At 41.4% G+C, this 14262-nt stretch overlaps 1 protein-coding gene across 1 annotated transcript; it reads right to left on the reverse strand.

Moving 5' to 3' along the window:
* Window positions 1-4955: 4955 nt before the first annotated feature.
* On the reverse strand, window positions 4956-13811 carry znf598 (zinc finger protein 598). The gene is made up of 12 exons (XM_073494572.1): window positions 13526-13811; window positions 12417-12529; window positions 11594-11723; window positions 10758-10969; window positions 10363-10580; window positions 10147-10252; window positions 9581-9771; window positions 9294-9363; window positions 8312-9195; window positions 7040-7205; window positions 6796-6943; window positions 4956-6543 (listed from the first exon to the last, which is right to left on the reverse strand). The coding sequence occupies exons 1-12, from the start codon at window positions 13697-13699 to the stop codon at window positions 6169-6171; spliced, it is 2787 nt and encodes a 928-aa protein (XP_073350673.1). The 5' UTR covers window positions 13700-13811; the 3' UTR covers window positions 4956-6168.
* Between the last annotated feature and the right edge of the window lie 451 nt (window positions 13812-14262).

Raw genomic sequence — 14262 nt, forward strand, 5'->3', positions numbered from 1 at the left:
ACTTAATTTAGTAGATTTCCACATGCTGTAAAAAACAACGACAACAATGTTTTGTGACCAAGTGCAATATCTCACATTCTTATGTAGGTCCGTAGGTAGGTATATACTGTACTGTAGGTAGGATAGTTACCGTCAGATAAGAGCAATTGTAGGCACTGTCTCAAATTACATGCTAGTCTTTGAATTGTACTTACAAATCTCAGGCAAGTTTCCAAATTTAAATTGTTTATCTGACTGATGAAGTTTGCAAGATATAGAGGTAGCTGTCTATCTAACAGATCCTGAGAGAACTTTTCATCCTCAAAAGCTATTTGACAATTTTAAATAAAATTAGTATTGGTCAAGAAGCTTTTATAGCATCATTCCCAGTGTTTATGGCCTTCCTTGTTATGGTGGAATAATTATTTTAACACATTTAAACAAAAACAGCGTCAAGATAGCTGAATCTGTATGATTCTTGTTATTTCATGTCATTCAAGAGTCATTTTTCTCAAGATTCATTGGGGAAATGTAAATCCACAGTGAATCACTTTCTAGTGTTCAGTTATATTTCTGTGCAAGGCATGGATGGATGGATTATTGAACGGGCCTTCCGGGCAAAGGCCAAAGGGGTCAGGGGGCAGCTCGGCCAGAACCTCTGTTTGAAGTGATTTTCATGTTGGAAAGGTCAATCAAATGACTACAAAAAGTTGCAACGTGACTACACAGAGAAACAAAATGACCACAAGGTCGAAACAACTACAAAGACACACAAAAAAAAACACAAAACAACCACAAAAAAGACCACAAAGAGACACAAAAAGACACAAACAACTACAAAGAGACACAAGACAGCTACACAGAGATTCAAACTGACCATAAAGAGATGTGGCCATCATTTGTAGTCACTTTGTTCAATCCAGAGGTCTTGCTTCTATCTAGTCGGTGTGGGTGGCCTTTCACCTGTCTGTGCCCAGGGGCCCGTTGCGTAATAATCCGTCCATGGTACCAGGGAATGTATGCAGTGTGTTATTTGAGACAGTGGTCTATGTTGAGTGTTGTGTGTGTAAATTGGGGCGACTGGGGAGATTCTGGGTAAGTCAGGTCTGTTTATGTTTACGTTTTAGAAGCTGCCAAACTGCCCTGTGTTCTTATTGCTGTCTTCTGATTACCATGTTGCTACTATGTTGTTAATGTCTCTAGGATTTAATGTAATCACAAAGCAAGAGGGCAACAGATGAGCTTTTATTCAGTGAGGGAGGTCAGGTTGCTGGAGGATTCAGTGCTGTCTCAGGCAAAAGAAAAATCAGTTTGTAGGATGTTAAGGATCGCTAGCTGGCTAATTAATTGATCCTGCAATCCTGCCATTGAAGGAGGGGGGGGTTTCAGAATTTGTTGCCATGGTGACAGGCACAGGGTTGGGTGGATGTGGGTTACTGAGGGCCCTGATGTAAATAGTAACCATGCCCAAACATGCCGGTGTGTAACAGTGTCTGTGTCGTGGTTCACGTACACTCGCCATCAGCGAATCTGTAGTTTTGGTGTGTGTGTGTGTGTGTGTGAGAGAGAGAGAGAGAGAGAGAGAGTGTGTGTGAGTGAGTCCACGTGCAACAAGTGTACAAGTGCATGTGTGTTGGCGTGCATGAGAGATGTGCGGGTCTGTTTCTGTTTGTGTGGAAATGTGTGAATGTGTGTAGTTGATGAAATTTTGTGGTGCGTAAAAGTTATTTTCTTGAACATGTGTTTGTCAAAGTTTTAGTATACAGAGGAGGAAATCACCAATGAATCAATTCCCCAAAATAAAATATATTATCAGAGTCCCTTTCAAGATACCTGAAATACAAAGTAAAAAACTAAGAGGGTTTTTTTTGTTTATGAACAGAGCCAAATACATATATATATATATTTAATTGACCTGTAGAATGCCTTGCCTACTATTCTAACTGATGTGTAAACAGCGCCCTCTGCAGACCAGAGAAGGCACTGCAGCAGGGGCCAAATGTGGCTCCCAGAGTTTTAAAAGTAATCATGATAATAATGCATGAAGTTGTTGTATAGAACTCATTATATATTGAATACTATGTAATTCTTAAGTTGATGTCAAAATGTTTTGCAAAGTGAGATTCGCCAGCTGACAGGATTTCCCCTAGCGTTATATTAATCACAGTTTAATGTCAGAATTGCACCCATAAAGCCAAACAGCTCTTTGTTTCTTCTGTGATGTTATCTCAACCTCATGATCTTGTTGGTCACGTGTACACATGCATTACTGTGTACTTATCAGAAAGCTCCAGGGTGAAACTGTACCAGGAATGCTCACATTTTCTTTACTTTATGTTGTTGTGAAGGAATCTTAATGTGACCCGAGTATCCAGGGCCTGGAGCAACACTGACAACAATGTCAGCTAACAAAGTGTAGGCTTCATGTTCCAGGTCGAGTCCAAAAAGTGTATAATGAGAGATAAAAAGGGTCATTTAATGTTGAAATAAAAGCTAAGACACCTGACGACTCACAAGATAACAGATGAGTAAAGTATCAAAAAGGGTTAAAATAATTTCAATCTAGTCTCATAAAACAGAGCTGAGATCACCCAAATCTAAAATGATCTGTAAGCATGATTTATTTTATTTTATTTATTTTTAGTTTTTTTAAATTTTATTCCCCAGACTGTCTGTCAGTGAGTGCATGGTAAAGTGGGCTTATATTATAAACTGAGGGATAACACAAAAATATTGTGGTTTGGGAAAGGGTGCAACAGTGCTCGAGCAGGCAGTATTACTGGGCGGGGTTTCAGGTACCCTGGGAGGTATAGTTTGATAAGCATTAAGTCCTTTTGATGCAGTTAAAGGACTATACGTTGTGGTTTTTCATGTTATAGCCAGTTACCTGTTGCGTGAACATTTCTGCTAATTATTTCCAGAAGCAATCTTTTAAAAAGTTGTTGGATTTAGCTTATTCTAATATTATATGAATGTTAGCTTGCAGAGAATCAAGACATGAATTGACCTGATGCTATCTGACAATATCTTGGAATTGCAATGCTTTTCAGAAACTGACACTTTATAATCAAATGTATAATCCTATTAGACCTAAACACCATTTTTTTTTTTTACCATTTATGCTCATTAAATGTATTTACATACTGCAATTGCCCCTATATGAAAGTTATTGTTAGTGGCAGGGTCCACAATTCACGTGCTGAATTCAAGCTGGATTCAAATAACTTGATTTTAACAGTGATAAATTAGGTTTGTTCCTTTTCAAAGGAAGGAAATTAATTAAAAATATCTTATGGCATGCTCTGTGAAGTGTCAGTAATAATGTAAAATATGAACAAGTATGCTAAAATAAGAAAAACCACAAGTGTAGTCCTTGAAATCTTGGTTACTACTGGGCTGCTAGTTACCTCTTAACTGTGGTTAAGTGAGACTGGGGTATTGATGGTGGTACTAGGTAATATTGGGGTACTATTAGGTAGTTTGGGGTACTATCAGGTCAGGTTGTATTATTGTTCTCAGTGCTTCAGTCTCTTCTTCAATCTGTGTGGTAGATAAAAAATAATAATACAAGCATTCTCTATGTTTTGTGCTCTGGCCCATGTACACTACCGTGGTATTGGTTGATTGTAAAATACAGTACGTTATTGAAGTAAATGGAACCTGTGTGTGATGCTGTCTAGGGTCTGGTTTGTCCTGTACTACTGAAAATAAAAAAAATATTAATAATAATGATTATTTATTAACTAGAATGCACTCTTTGTTGGAAATACTTTGTTTGACCACTCTTAAAGGGGCCGTCGACACCGAAATCAAAGTTATATGTGATCATGCTGTCATTTTGTTAGACTGAGATAATAAAAGGTGATGATATGTAGTGACGCTGGTGCCATCAGTTGTGTGGTATCCAGTATGAAACATTGCATGGATGTTACAATATCTCCCCCCATAATATTGATAATAAAAATTAAATCCCCATCGACCAACAAACAAGTAAACATTGATTTTGTAACGTGCTCCCCCTTTAACATGTTTCTTCCTGTTCTGAAGGTGTTTGACCTCTTCAGTGTAAAAACGCTGTGTACAGAGATGTGTGTCACTGTCTATTACCTGAATGTCTCTGGACTGCAGTCTGACCGTCACTCCAATAAAAAAGAAAACATGTTTTGGACTGCCTGTTTCTGTTCCTGACTTTAATGTGTGACGACGTGTATCATAACTTGTATCAAGAGAACTATCACCTGAATTTGCAGCTCCACTCTGTATTACTGAGCTGATTTCGCTCCTTTTGGCTCATTGTGTAGCTCTCTGGCTGCAACTTCATTGTTTAGTTTCACTCACTGCACTGCAGTGTCATTTTCAGCCTCAGCAGGCAGCGGTTTTCAGTGAGAAAGCTCTAAAAACCCAGCACTGAACAGCAGACATTTAGCAACTAGCTGGTGGACATAGTGGAGCAGTTAGCAGCCCAAAATCAAGATATCTTTCTTAGTAGTTGGTAAATACCCAAAACAGAGCTAAAAGAAGATTGAATATTAGACCCCCCCCCCCCCCATGAATGATAATGTTTTGCTCTTTAACAGCTAATGAGCGTTGTTTGCAATGTTGTGTTCAGATTGTTAACACTGGATTTCTATTCAATATTTAAGGTATAACAATACAGTATTGATTAGAAAAATTGATAAAATTAACAAGGTTTGAATAACAAAACAATGTATTTCATGAAAATGTATCACAACCCCGTGGGTACCAGTACAGTACTTTTTAGGCAAAGTAACAATGTATATTTTCTATACGAGACATATCATTTACAGAACAACTATGTATGTGATGTTATATGGGAAGTATGTCTCATTATGCAGAAACTAAAAGGATGCTTAAAAGCACCTGGCCATCTATAAATGTGTTACCAAACATTTCTCTCACTCACACAGAGACAAAGACACACACACCTCTAACAAAGATACAAAAACGCACAGTGCTGACGGAAACAGCTTTATTAAAGCCAGACAGAAAAAAGAGGAAGCTGCTGTATGATGTACACATTCATTCAGACACACGCGCAAACACAAGACGAACGCACACCCAGGTGGGCAGCAGTGCCAGCTAAAGGTCCTGAGAGAGAATATGAACAGATTGTGTACTGAATGTAAGCAGCCCTCTCTAACACACTGAATGAACACTGTGTCAAAGCTGGAATTCAAATGGAGGCAGAGTGCCGAGTGTGTGTCAGAGTCAGGATGACATTGTTTTTTAGTGTTGCAAGCATTATGATCCCTCTAGGAATTTCTTCATAACTCATAACAACAAGTTTACCCCAATTTTACCTGGATATTTAAAAAAAAGAAGTGATTATGGTGTCATTTTCAACAGGACACCATTTCATTGTTTAGTTCCATTTTGTTTCACACCGTGGCACTGATTAACCAATCCATAAAAATCACCAAATCAGTCAAACCTAATTGTCAGTCATGAGAACAAATTAAATAAAACAAGTCAAAGATTCAATCTGTGAACCAAAATTTGTTGCAATTTCACAAAGCAGCTTACATCTGTCACTCCCGCTCTGACTTGATGCCTATGACCACCCACTCAAAACACTTAACAGGCCTTTTTTTTGTGTACAGCAACGTACAATTAAAAGCAATTAGAGAGCTACACTTAAATAAATATGGTGCTGAATAGTTGAACTAAACATGTTTGTGTTTATTTTGTTATTTTACCAAGCAGCCCCGCTGGGGAATCATACATATTCAATTTTGACAAAATACGTTTTGTCATCTCCTGTTAAAGTGAAAACACAGAGCAAGGTAAAAAAATGTAAATAATGATCTTGTATTAGGCAGCAATGCATTCAAGCATAGCCTTATCTTGTCTCTCCTCTTCATTAAATAAACTGTTAGTCCTGGTTGGACCAGTGCCAGCTGGAGATGTCCTCAAACGATGTGGAGTTAAAATGGGGCAAACTGCGAAACCATTCACACAAACTTACCAACAGAAGTAAAATCACCATAAACCATCTTTATTCCAATTCTTTATGAGATATTATCCCCAAACTCCACTGGGATGTGCTCCCACAGCAAACAGGCTGCTGGTTTCCACACTGGCTGCTGCAGGGCTTTAACAGGGCTGCGGGAGGCAACTGAAAATTCACCCCATGATGGAAAACGGAGCAGAATGAAAAAACACAAGGGGCTAGCTGATGATACGGCTAATTGACTGCAAGGATGGGAACTCCTCGCTGTCCCTGATGTGCAGGGTCTTGTGGGAGTTGAAGTCTTTGGGGGCCAGTACCTGTCTGCAAATGGGGCACACCTGACAGTCCAGCTCGGCTGCTGTGTTAGCCGCTGTGGTTGGCGTCTGCCAGGCATTCTTCTTGTTCTTGTTTTTTTTCCCTCCTCCAGTGCCTGACTGCTTCTCCAACGCTTTGCAGTCTCCGTGGGCAGTCAGGAGCTCCTGCTGCTTGCTGGTGTCTGGCAAGAGCACCAGCAGCTCGTTGAAGATGCGGTTGAAGTTGTCTCCAAGCAGGTCCTTACAGCTGCGGTGGTACTGGGCTGCTGATATCACACTCTGGGAACAAAGAGGAGGCCATCAAGCTATCAACACAGAACTGTACTATAATATTATCTTTTTGTCTCCACATTAATAACTATTGCATATTGGCAGGTTGTTTGTACCTGAATGTTTATTTAACACAGAATTTATTTGTCGTTATAATAATTGATTTATGTTCCAAAAAGTACACAATCAGGAGTAAAATGTATGATTAATGATGGGAAAACAAATTTCTCAGGATCATCGTTTTCATTAAGTGCTGAGTACCTGTCTGAACTGTGCAGAGTAGTTCTTGAACTCGTTGAACTTTGACTCATCGTTGTGGAGGTACTTTCTAATGGACTGGATCAGCTCCAAGTTCCTCTGATGGAAGTCATCCGGTACCAGGTAACCACTGCTCGACACCTTAGGGGGGCTGAAAAAAAAAATGCATTCACCTACTAAGTACCTGACGAGGCCAACATGAATACATCAAAAGGAGATCATGTATACAAAAGGGAGATTGTCTCACAGGTTGACTGCAGAAGGAGGTGGCTCCAACACATTGCTGTTGAGGGGGATCCCGGTGAATCCTGGGGGAGGTTTAGGGGCTGAGATTCCCAGGCCGGGTGGAGGAGGTGGCAGAGCAGAGGACTGGGCGGGAGCAGAGGCTTTCAATGGGAAGGAGCTCTTGAAGCCTGAAATATAAAGACACAGCTGAAACACCACCAAAAAACTGACCTATTTGGAGTATGTAAGACATAAGGCCGCAACTGTTACTTTCATCATCTCTTAATATGCTGATTATTTTCACAATTGGTGTCAAAATGTTTTGAAAAATTCTCATCTCAGTTTCCCTTTAAGTCCATCCAACAGTCTTAAACCCAAAGACTCTTCATTTACCATCATGAATGACAAAGAAGCAGCAAATCCACATATTCAAGAAATCGGAAGCAGCAGATGTTTGACATTTTTGCTTGAAAAACGACTTCATCGCCTATCAAAGCAGTTGTTGATTGATTTTCTTTCAATCAACTGATTGATTAATTGACTTATTGGGAAACATGATGAATCCTGGAGATAATTTGAGGCAGCCATCCGTACAGCTGATAGTGACATTCAAACAGCTGTAGATTCAGCAAATACAGACCTCTATAAGCCTAAATATTGACCAAACAATAACTTTCAAAACTGCCACACAGATGAGAAGGGAAATTAGCCATCAAGACTTCCATCTGCTGTGGAAATTCTTATCGACTTTGTATTTTAAAAGATAAATTGGAGCATTTCCAATTCACTTCCAGAAAGTCGGTCTGATTAGTCTTTTTTAAAGAGACTGCAACCATTAAAGCAGGTACACAGTCAGCTTCCAATAACTAAATGTTGAGACCAATTGCAACATACACTGAATGTTACTCTGAGATGAAAAGCACACACATATGCACTCCCATCCGAAAGATGTGATCATGGTCAACAGTAAAAAAAAATAAAAATAAAAATAGAGCTGCTGATAGTAAAGAGTGAAGAGTCTTGAGTTCTGTCTGTTGGTGGGGCAAAAGAAACCACCAGAAGACTTCACGTTGGGCTCTGAGAAACTGTGATGAGCATTTTCAAACAATTTTTTGATAGAACTATTATTATTATTATTTTAGTATTATTGACCAAACAATGAATTGATTAATTGTGAAAATAATCAGCACTTTAACCGATAATGAAAATATTCGATAGTCACAGCCCTGGTAGAAAATAGTGAACAAAAGAAATTGTTAAAAAGATGATAAGTTATCATCCTGGAGTGCTGTACCTGGTGGTGGGTTCTTGGTCATGAGCGCAGGGAACTCTTCCTCCTGTTCAAGAGGGGGGTCTGTGTTGGGATGAGGGGCTACTGTGACTGCCTTCTTAATGACAGGTGGTGACTCCTCAGGGTGGCCATTCACCAATACACTCATCGCTGCCGACGTCACACCACCAGAAACAGGTTTGCTCCGAGTTTTCTCAGGGACGTTCTCCTTCTGTGCTGCCGTTTCCACGGAGATTGCACTCACACTTTGCGTCATCCCCGACGCTGAAGACACAGATGTAGAGGGAGCAGCTGTGTTCTTCTGCTGTTTTTTCTTCTTGCTGGCCTTAGAGGTAGGAGGATCAGGGTTGGGGGTCGGGTTAGGAGGGTTGGGGGTCACAGCAGGGGGTTTGCTGTTGCCTCCTTTAACGGTGAGCAGTGAGGAGATGTCCAACATGGTTGGCACTGAACGGAACTCCTGCTGCGTCAGTCCTCCGCGCTCATCATCAGAGGAAGGAGGAGACCGGTTTAATGTTGCTTTCCCGTTCTCCCCTACTTTCTTCTTCCTGCGTGAGGATGAAGATGATGAGGAGGAGAGAGGCTGAGGGCCAGAGGATGCAGATGAGAGTGGAGGGGGAGGTCTGGAGGAAGAAGGGGGTGGTGTGGCAGGTTTAGCTACAGTAGCATGGCTGGACCAGGCAGAGTTGCTGCGAGCTGCGGTTTTGAAGGGTCGGATTTTGGACACAAGAGCTGGGAAATCCTCATCTTGGAAAGAGGAACTCTTCTTAGGTTGGGCAGAGTAAGCCGGGGTCATAGGGGATGAGACAGCGACAGTTGAGAGGCTGGGGAAGTCATCTTCCTTTAAAGCTGCACGGGCTGCTGTCACCACTGGAGGAGCTGGCTTTATACTGGACAGAGACACAACAACAGCAGCAGAAATTAAACATTTCAGCACAACGTGGTGTATGATGAGGATTTCAGTCTGTAGCGTGTGCAAAAAAGTTACATGGATGTGGCAGCTGTGGCCCCTAAAGCTGGGAAGTCATCTTCTGGATCATTGCTCTTCATTGTTCTTACTGTAAAAGTGAAAACAAGAAGAATATGTGAGCACAGTGAGAGACTTCCTGCTTGTGCAATACTTCAGCCTACTACTACTTAGCCCTTACAGCTGAATAACTGACATCAAGGACTAAGTTGACATGCATTCTGAATCTGATACGGGTCATGTAAATAGCCTATTCCATTTGGATATTCCTAATTAGACCTTATTTCAAATATAGCCTTCTTTTTCACCAGGAGGTTTGCTCGTTGGTTTGATTCGTCCGGTCCTGTGTCTGGGCTCTTCTGGTTCTGTTCTCTCCGTCCTCTCCTCTCGGCAGTGTTTGGGAGCGCTCCTCTCCTGCGCCGCCGCCCCCCTCTCCTCCTGTCTACGCATCGCCAGGGATGCCCTCATAGCAGCTGCCACCTCCCTGTCCTCTTCCTCCCTGCATGGACAAGCACACATTCAATAGCACTCAAAAAGCAAGAAGAAGAAAAAAATGCGTGACAAAAATGTACCATGACTAAGAACATATTGTGTGGTGAAGCATTTGCGGACTGCCAAGCGTTACACATCAATGCAGAAATTGCAGAGAAAAGAATGTCACACACACAGCGGCAGTACAAGGTTATGGGGCCCTCAGTTGTGACAAAGTCATGCAGCCATTCATTAAATATTTTCCGTGCTCACTCCTCAACAATGGCTCTGGATGCTCAGCAGTCAGGTTACCGGGCTCATGATAGCATCCACATCTTTGTGTATCCTGTAGAGTTTATGCATGTTGATGGTGCTGCAATCCAATCAGCTTATTTAGACTCACCGGGAGTACCTCCAGCTCTTCTGTCCCCCCTGAGGCCTTCCTCCTCTTCCGCCTCCTCCTCCTCGATTGTGACGCACCTCCTCATAGTCCTCACCTGTCATCATACCTAAGGACACATGCACATATTTTATTCCCATTCACGGCATTCAAACTTCAGTTATATCAACAATATCTTCTCAACACTCAAAAACACACAACAATACCCTTCTCACCAACCTTCATTTCTTCTTTGTTGTCGCGGGGCGTAGTTAAACTGTAGGTCGATATGGCGGTTCTGCCGGGCCTCGGCCCGGTTCTTGCTGTGTGCTGCAGCCTTGTGGGCCTTGTAGTCGATCTCAGTGCGGAATGCATGGGTGAACTGTTCTGTGGCACAGCGACCTTCCTCACACAGATAGTGGCTCTCTTTGAAGTGCTCGCTCAGGTACTGATAGTCACTGTTGATAGAGTGAAAAATAACCATTTAAAAAATAGTTTTTTTTGTACAACAAAAATAGTTTTAGATAATAATAGATTTTTTTTGAATGCAACTAACATTAAAAAAAAGACTGATGAAAAGAAAAACTAAATAACCGTGTGAGGTTTCTGTGCGCATTTGAACTTGTTAAACACACCTGTAGTATTCCTGGGAACCGTCAGCATCACAGAAATGGCAGAAGTAGTGGTCCCTTCGCAAGTGTTTAAGCAGCTCATCGTTATCGAGGTATCGGTCATCACAGAACTTGCAGAGTGGGTGCCCTCTGTGGCTGGTGTCATCTGGGTCTCCATGCGCTCGGTGGCGTGCCAGTTCCTTTCGGTTGTACCACTTGCGCTCATAGGAAAAGATCTGGTCGGAGAGGTAAAGTTTAAAGAACACATCTCTGACAGCACTGCGATCTTGATCTTGTGTAATTTTTGGGGGGCATTCCTCACCCAGCTTGCGCACATAATATTCCTAATACTTCAAGAAGAAAATGAGCATCATCTACATATAACTTAGATACTAGTTGAACTAGCCCTCAAAATGTTCCAATAATCAATTTCTAGTTTTCTTTAAATGTGAGGACTCCTGTGTTTGAATGACCTAGACAGTCTTTCAGTTTAATGGGGCAAAACAGATCCTTCAATAAATACACACTGTAAAGAGAATCATAAATAGCTGCAAAACAACTTGTGCTGGGAACAATTAGATGGATCAATATTTACTAGTAATTCTGACATTTAAAAATAACTTTCTTTCCTGGTGCTGTTGATACTCAACTCACATTGCAGTCTATAGTCAAGTACCACTAAGAGGGGTAATTATTTGGTGCCCTCAAGAGGTGGAAAAAGTAAACTGCATATCTTGATGTAGTTGATGAAGTATACCACAGTATTTTCAACATTTACAACATAAGAACAATGATTTCTTATATTTGTCAACGACTGGCTCGCCCCTGGATCGGCTGGTTGGGTATGAGCATGAGCATACCTTGAGATGCTTTGTGCAGAGCTTGCAACAGAAGAGCTCGTGTTGCTTCCTCATGTGATACTCCAGCTCCTCAAACTTGGAGAAGACCTTAGGCTCTGAACAGCGGAGGCACTCTGGCATCAGCAGACGCCTGATAAGACGCACATAAAGAGGAAATTCAGTGAGAGTTGAAAACCTTACTAAATTAGCTCTTGGTTACATGGAGAAATTGCTCCTGTCATTATATGTGATTGACTTTATTACTCAGTAATAAAAGATATACATTAATGATTATTTCAGTATAGTTAACAGGAAGGTTCAGATAAATGCTCTCTTTTGTTGAAGCAAATGATCCTACAAGTGACAGCACAAGGTCTACTCCCTGCATCTGTACCCGTTTGCTATATATTTGCACCAACAACACAAACACCCACAGAAGAAGTAGCAAAACTGGCATGTATACATTGCCTGTTAACATCATTGTCAGAGATTTGGTCTGGTGAAGTGTTTTTCTCATTGTGTGTACATGTGTAGATTTTACCCCTTATATTCAGTACAAGTTAACTTTGTACTTAATTATTTTGGAGACAAAGATGCATTGCTCCCCTGACTACAATAGCTGCATAAATGCAAGGAAATCAGGTTATTACCAGGTTTTTCTTAATCTATAAACCTGACTGTGGCTACTTTTCGAGGGCCTGGTAGCACAAAATTATTAGACACATTGAAATGTTACCAGCATTTGAGTGATGGTCGAGTCTCCACTTTTTCTAGTTAATGAGTTTAAATTATTACCAGGCTATGAACACAGTCATAAAGAAAGGAGAATGGAAGAGAGAAGTACCTGTACTCTGCATAGATCTTCTCATTACTGAAATAGATATCATGCTTCTTCTCACTGGGGAACTGCTGGTAGGGCAGACAGGAGAAGGCCTCCAATTTTTTAACAAACACCACCTGAAAACAACAAGACAGTCAGAATGGAAGAAGTGCTGATCAATTCATGCCACACACACACCAAGGTTAATATTCTGAGGCAGATTTTGGTTTGATAAAGAGTTTGGTCAAACTGATCTTGCTGCTGGAAATGCTGCTGCTGACATATAGTCACCACTGCTCTCACAAAGATCTTATGTAATGTGGTGGAATGCCTTTACCATATGAAACCCCGCCAGTACATAAGGTAATACATACATACAGTATATATGAATTAAGCAGTTAAAAACATTGTGTTAATAACAACATCCAGCTGTAATATCAGCTGACAATGAACTTTAAAGGGGAGTGCTGGGCCATTATTGGTATCAGACTGTCCAGCTGAGCTGTCTAGTTGGCTTAAGTCCATAGCAAACTAGCTACCTGTGCTACCTGTTAGGACAGATGTCTAAAGGGCAGGCTTGACTGACAGACACGCGTCACCTTCAAAAAATCGCCTATCATATCATTAAATACACAGCAACTGAGTGTGACAACTTGGAAGCCACCGTCACAGACCCCCGCTGGACCACTCCAACGTGCTCACGCTGGTTAGTTTGAGAGGTGACAGCTGACATGTTCAGCTTAAAATGCACCGACAATTTACTGTAAGACAAATTCACAGTCACATTGAGTAAAATGAATAAGCCATGCTACACTAGCACACTGTCGACTGCTCATGTGCGGAAGCAAACCGGTTAGCTAACTCTACCTGACTTCAGAAGAGCTAACTAGCTAGCCTATATTGACAGACTTGCTAATGGCGTGAGCCACCTCATGAGACAAAAGTAGTTGCTAGACATAGTAGGTGGCTATGTCGTATTCACCAGCAGTGTTTTTCATTCATTGTGAGCCCAGCTAAGAGTTTATCATACAAATATCTGCTGGTTTTTCTACAATAAACCCCCCCAGAACGATGCGGCCTAGTTAGCACCACCAGGCGCCATCCCCGGGCCACAGTAGCGACGGAAGGCCCACCTTGTCGAGCTCCTCGCGGCAGACGGCGCAGTACTTCTGATCGCACAGCACCCTCATTTTGGTGGAGCAGCGGTAACAAACCGGGTGGTCGCATTTTCCCAAAGCGAAGATATCGACCTCCTGGCAGCACAGGACGCAGTGCTTTTCCGTTTCTTTTGTGGTTGCTGAATCCATGGCGGCGAAAAGGCACAAATTAACTTCAATACTATTTGTTATGAGGGAGAGCCACACAGCCGCTGAAGTGCTTACGTAATTATGAAAGTCTGAGCTACAGCCGCGTCACGTAACTGTCGTACCCCTGATCTGTATGCTGTGTGGATGGACAGTATACCTTCCGGTTGTGCTGCTTTCACCTATCGCATATGTGTCTGTCAGCGCAGGCAATCATGACGGTTCCACGTGTGTCCCATGGTGTGTGTCCCACACCAGTCTGAGCCTATGGGCTGGGCTGATGCAGATAAGAGCTGCTGCACTTTGGGAAATATTAACATGTGCCTCAAAGTCCTATTTAAATATACATTGTAATGGTGTGAGTTGCAATCATATGAAGATTAAGAGAGGGTAATAATTTTATTATTCTAATAAGATCTAGATATAAAGTTTCAGCTCTTTGGGTTTTTATCTGTGGGTTCTCATAAATACATATGCCAACTTCATTTTACCACAAGCGGAGGGAGAAATAATTTTTGTAGACATTTGCTGATGAAAAGATAGTAATGTGAATAAATTAAAATGTA

This window comes from Pagrus major, chromosome 23, assembly GCF_040436345.1.
Source record: "Pagrus major chromosome 23, Pma_NU_1.0".
Lineage (NCBI taxonomy): Eukaryota > Metazoa > Chordata > Actinopteri > Spariformes > Sparidae > Pagrus > Pagrus major.